Source organism: Myotis lucifugus, unplaced genomic scaffold (genome assembly GCF_000147115.1).
Source record: "Myotis lucifugus unplaced genomic scaffold, Myoluc2.0 scaffold_107, whole genome shotgun sequence".
NCBI classification, from domain to species: Eukaryota; Metazoa; Chordata; class Mammalia; order Chiroptera; family Vespertilionidae; genus Myotis; species Myotis lucifugus.
Window position 1 is genome coordinate 465616 of NW_005871155.1, and position 6166 is coordinate 471781.

Consider the following 6166-nt stretch of genomic DNA (forward strand, 5'->3'; position numbering starts at 1 on the left):
CCCAACCCCCCAATCGGCCCTACCTGAGCGTGACTGAGGGTGGCATCGCAACCTCCCGATCCGCCCGGCTCTGTGCATGACAGGGGGCGGCGCCCCAACTCCCCAATCGGCCTTGCTCTGAGCCCGACCAGGGGCTGTACCTAGGGATTGGGCCTGCCCTCTGCCACCCGGGAGCAGGCCTAAGCCAGCAGTTCGTTATCTCCCAAGGGGTCCCAGACTGCGAGAGGGCACAGGCCGAGCTTGGGGACCCCCCTCCCCACCCCCCGAGTGCACAAATTTTTGTGCACCGGGCCTCTAGTATATATATAAAAGCCTAAGTAACTGTTACAACCAAACGACCGGTGGATCAGTCACTATGACAAGCAATGACGCCCAGGGAGCAGACGCTCAACTCAGGAGCTGCCCCCTGGTGGTCAGTGTGCTCCCACAGGGGGAGCACCGCTCAACCAGAAGCCAAGCTCATGGGTGGCGAGTGCAGCTGCAGAGGTGGGAGCCGAGCATCGGTGGCGGCAGGTGCAGTGGGGCCGGGGTGAGTGGGAGCAGCGCTGCTCCCAGTCCCGGCTTGTGCTCCTCCCCGGCCACCTGCTGCTTAGTGCACTGCTACAGCCCTCGTACCCCATAAGCCTGTAGTTACAATCTCTGGAGAACGGTTGAAGCATGGGCACTTGGAGTAACCAGGACGAGCCTGATATTGCCACCGAGCTCCTAGAACTCTGCCATCGGGCATTGAGATCAAATCTCATCTCTTACCGATTGCCCCGGAGCTACAGAGGAATGCAGCAATATAATAGTGGCCACAAGGTGGCTACTGACAATCTGGGTAAAAGTAAAAAAGAGATGGACCTGAAAGTTGGGGGCGTAGGCAACAGAGCACCCCAACCCCCAAAATCCCCAACTTTGTATTGTTCACCTGAGAGCATCTCTTATCCGGCTCTGAGTGGTGGAAAGCGTCCAGCACGGCCCAAGGCGTCCACCGGGGACCTCCTGGCCGGCAAGGTGCGACTCTGGCTGCAGAAGGGACTTTTGGAAATATTTTTTCAGGAAGCTGCGGGGACTCCCCAAGCGACTTCCCGGCGGCTCACCAAGACATAGAAACTCCCCGGGTACATAGGCGCAGGCTCCTGATTTCCTTTCAATGTGCATGAATCTGGGCACCTGGCCACTAGTTTGTCTATATATATATGCCTAAGCGACTGTCCAACCATCCGACCATTTTACCAGTAGCTATGATGTGCACTGACCACCAGGGGGCAGACGCTCAACACACAGGCATGGAAACATGGAACAAACTGATGAATCTCAAAGGGAAGGGCGGAAAGAGATTAACCAAAGATCTTATATGCATACTAGAGGCCTGGTGCACGGATTTGTGCATCAGTGGGGTCCCTTGGACTGGCCTGCGGGGATTGGGTTGAAACCGCAGTCCGACATCCCCCTAAGGGTCCTGGATTGCAAGAGGGTGCAAATCTGTGCACTGGGCCTCTAGTTTTTTATAAGACCCCTCTTCTTGAAGAAGTAAAACATATAGGAGTATATATAATAATAATAATAACTTTCACATTTACATATGTTCAGGTATTAGTATTTCATATTGCAACCTCTATGCCTTTTCTCTTCTGTGGGCAATAAAGACACTTGCTGAAAATGTTACGCATTTTTTCCTAGCTTTTTACTTCTGAAATGCTCAGCATAATAGAGACACTGACATAGAATTAAACAAAGACACTGACACATAATTAAATTCCCAGCAATTAAAAAATTAGAAAATTAGCTTTTATATGTGGAATCAAAACCCCCAAATAAAAAATTAAAAAAACCATATAAAAAGAGATCAGGTTTGTGGTTACCAGAGGCAGGAGGTAAGGGGAGAAGGAATTAGAGAAAAGGTGGTCAAAAGGTACAAAGTTCCAATTATAATAGAAGTACTAGAAGTACAACATGATAACTATAGTTAATAGTGCTGTATGGTATATATGAAAGTTGTTAAGAGAGCTATTTGCTTTCTCTTTTTGTTATATCTACAAGAGATGATGAATTATAAATAAACTTACTGTGGTGACCATTTCACAATATGTATTTAAGTTATGCAACTGTGCTGCAAATCCTAACCTTATACAGGGATTTATGTCAGTTATATTTCAATAAAGCTGGGGAAAAATCAGTTTTTAATAAATATGTTCCTCGGACAAAAAAGTTACACATGTTAATTGGGTATGTATTTTTAAATCCTAACTTTGCCATCCTCAATATGTATCAAAGCATCAAATTGTACATAAATCCTAAAAAGCTCCATATTGTCCTAAATTTGTTATGATTATCCTTTTCTTCTTTTAAGAATACATCAGTTTATTCTCCAAAAAAGAGTTAAAGGCAGTCCTTTCCAGTGCTTCCATATTACATCATTTCAACTGTACCACTTAAGATGTGAGTCCCTTTTCTAGCATATTTAGAAATAAATTCAGACTGATTCATTCAGTGTGTTACTGGTTGTCAAGTGGAATCAGATGCATTTGGTTTGTTACCTGTATTTTCAATGATGTCCTCACCATTTTTTTCTTTGGAAAATTTATCTATATCAAACTAATGTTCATTAAATAAAACAAGCAAGCAGGTAAATGTTTAGGACATTTTTCAAAAAAGCAGTAGGACAACTTTTTTCTTTTGTTAATTGCTTGGGTTTAAAAATGTGGTAGGAAAGGATAATTCTATTCTCTGATTGGTCAGAACGGACAATCAGGTTTACTTTGCTTCAAAGTTGATTAAAGATAAATACTTTCATTTGTTGAGTTAACATTGTTAAGAAAACAATTGGTTAAGTTTTCCAAAATAGAAAACACTTTGGGGAGCAAGCAAATGTTTTATTCCACAAATATTTGTGGAGCAGCTACTAGGAGCCAGGCACTCTGCTAATGGCTGTGGGTGAAGCAAAGATTATTCGGTCATCGATTCTGCTCATGTATGCTCAACAGTTTCAGGGGGGAGGTAAGGTAAGCATGTCAATCATCACAAAATAAGGCAGAAAAGGATTCAGTACTTTCAGGAGGAAAACTAAAATATTTTAGGAGTTCAGAGAAGGGAAAAATTGCTTCCCCCAAAAGTAGTGTGGGAAGGGAAAATCAGAGAAGGCTTCGTGACAGCAGTGGTATGAGCAGATCTTGAAGGAAAGGAAGACTTCGACCAATGCAGACTGGAGCCAAGTTTGTGTGGGGAGTGAGGGGCAGGGTGCAGGGAGGGCTGTATAGTAGAGAGCTGAATCAATGTCAGGTAAGCAGGAAATCCAAGCATTAGCGTAGGTAAAAGACAGAAAGGAGAAAGAAGGGTAGAGGCTATAAAGTCAAGTGGCTCATACTTTATCTGGTAGGCAAATAAAAACTAAGAAAGACTTGAGGCAGAGGAGTAGTATGATCAGACACATGCTTCAGGAAGATTAATTGGACATCAGTGGGGAAGATGGAGAAGAAGGAAGACAAATTAGAGATGAGCAAACTGAGGATTCTATCGCATAATATAATGAAAATAGAAACTAAGCAGTATCAATGGGAATGGGAAGAAGAATATGAATGCAAAAAAATAGTACATTATAAATAGCATTTATGAAAAATATGGAATAAAGCCTTACCTGATTCTTCTGTATCTTGTTCATCTATTAAACCTACTGAGACGCCTAAATCCACACATTTCTTGCTATGTGTCTTGGACTTCATGTGTTTTGTCAGATTTCCTTAAGGGAAAAGAATGTTTACTAAGCTTACATAGTATTATTTTGCTATTGCATTTGTCAACACTGGCAAATTCCATTCCTATTTCAAGTGAAAGTACAGGTTGTGGTCATACAATTCCAATGACTAAAGTTTGGAAAAAGAAAATATTGGTGTCTATATGTTGTAGAAACCTGGTTATTTATTAGTAATAGTTTCTCTTTTTCAAATCTGACTCTTCTACTTTGAATAATGTCTTCTTTGGGTTAATTTTCCAATTGCTTCTGCCTGGGACCTAAATGGTTTCATACCACTAATTCTGGCTGGGTTTTGTTTTGTTTTGGCATAGGTATAGGGTTTTGCTTTTCAGCAGGTAGCTTTCCCCCCACATAGGTCCACAGTCACTGCACAGGGAAGCCAGGCTTATTTCAGAGGCCTTGAACGACACTTCAGCACCAGCATTAAAACTCGAATGCTGTAGGCATATATCTGGCTTTGATGGCTTTTTTTTTTGTTTTAAAGCATCTGTTCAACATGCTATCTTGGAATTTCTTTTTTATTTTTGGTACCTAGGAATGAGCCTTTTTCAATTTTGAGCTTGACTATTAGAAACTATATTTGGTTGTTATTACATTAAAAACAGTAATTCTGAGTGTTTGGAACCTAAGAAAAGAACTCCCTGCATTAAGTTCACTTCACCGTATTGACTACAAGTCTCACAGTAATATCTCTAAAGGTGTGTTTCCTCGGGCAGCTGGTGTATGGACCTCTGTAAGTATTACCAGGGTAAGTGGGAACCACTGGGCATCTTGCCCGAGGCAATCATTAGTGCAGGGGAAGAGCTCAGATTCCTCTGGGGATACCAAGCAGAAGACCACACACACACACACACACACACACAAAACTGCCATAATGGGAAAACCATCTCCTTTGAGAAAATAAAATCTACATACTGAGTTTGGTAAGCAGGGCAAATTAGGATTTGAGAATAAGTTTTTAGAAAACCTAAAAATGTCTCAATCATCCGTCTAGGGGTTGGGCTTGCAATAGTTGAAGGACCTGCAAAATTGCTATATTTATAGAGCCTTGATTCCACTAAGAATGCACTAAGCCAGTGATGGCGAACCTTTTGAGCTCGGCATGTCAGCATTTTGAAAAACCCTAACTTAACTCTGGTGCCGTGTCACATATAGAAATTTTTTGATATTTGCAACCATAGTAAAACAAAGACTTATATTTTTGATATTTACTTTGTATATTTAAATGCCATTTAACAAAGAAAAATCAACCAAAAAAATGAGTTGGCGTGTCACCTCTGACACGTGTGTCATAGGTTCGCCATCACTGCACTAAGCCTATGGAACTGGTCACACTTGTTCAAGCCAATTGTTGCATTAGATAGTATGCACCACATCCCATAGCTTAGTGCATGAGGGTTCAGGTAAGAGGGTGCACAGGCTAGATAATATCTAGGATTCATCAAACTCTGCCTAGCTCTATGATTCCAGAGATAACATGGCTTAAATAGGTTGGCCACATCTGACATTTACTTTAAATACATTTAAAAATAAAATATAAAGCAAATATGGCAAAATATCAGTAATTATTTTTAAACAATGGGCATATCAGTGTTTATCATACAAATCTCTACTTTTTTGTATGCTTTAGAATTTTCACATTAAAAAGTTATAAAAAAATGGTTTGGCCAGGTTAATTGGCTGAAATTTCCACTTACAAGTCAAAATACTTTCTAGTACAATAAAAATATTACCCAGATACAATGTCCACTAATAATTTCCTTTCAAATGCTTTTATTCTTTAAATAGATAACCAAAGAAGGTTATTTCCTTTCTAAAAAGTTAATGTATAATTGTAACTAGGCATATTTGGGAATATAAGTTTTTAAATAAGCAAATTTTCTCATAGCTTGAGCTATTACTATTAATCAATTTCTTAAATAATTTAAAATAAACAAAACAATTTGCATTTAAATATGCATATTAAAATGCAAATATCCCCTAGCAATGCTATAAACTTTGTGCATTAATTTAATAGATAAAATTATCAACAGATTTAATAAACATTCATCTAAATCCTCTGGAAAGCATGAGAGATTAAGTTTCTGGGTTCCTATAGCTACAAATAGAGTCTAGCTTTCTATCATATACATGAAACTAGCTCCTACAGAGATGCAAGCTCACTGAATAGTTCCTGTTGACTGACCTTTAAAGCAGAATAGTGAAAGCAAATAGATTATTTTGAGAATGTACTCATAAATAAACTAAGAGCACAAATGATGGAGGTCAGATTTCTAAGTGTTACCACCAGAAGCATCAATTTCTAACACTGCAGATCATTCCCTTGGTAGCATTTTGTTCTCTTTGCATATACATGTATAGCGCATGTCATTTCATCACTATTACTTTTGCTTAATAACCAGACACGTTCAATAAGTAGAGTTGAACTGG

At 39.9% G+C, this 6166-nt stretch overlaps 1 protein-coding gene across 3 annotated transcripts in view; it reads right to left on the reverse strand.

Annotated features, from left to right (window-relative positions):
• The window catches only part of HIVEP1 (human immunodeficiency virus type I enhancer binding protein 1), a 171317-nt gene that overhangs the window by 24200 nt on the left and 140951 nt on the right, over window positions 1–6166 (reverse strand). For 2 of the 3 annotated variants that reach the window (XM_023757387.1, XM_006092941.3), the window contains exon 7: window positions 3620–3721. The exons of the other annotated variant lie outside the window; for it this stretch is intronic. In XM_023757387.1, coding sequence (XP_023613155.1) covers window positions 3620–3721 — 102 coding nt within the window. The remainder of the gene's footprint in view (window positions 1–3619; window positions 3722–6166) is intronic. 3 annotated transcript variants of the gene reach the window in all.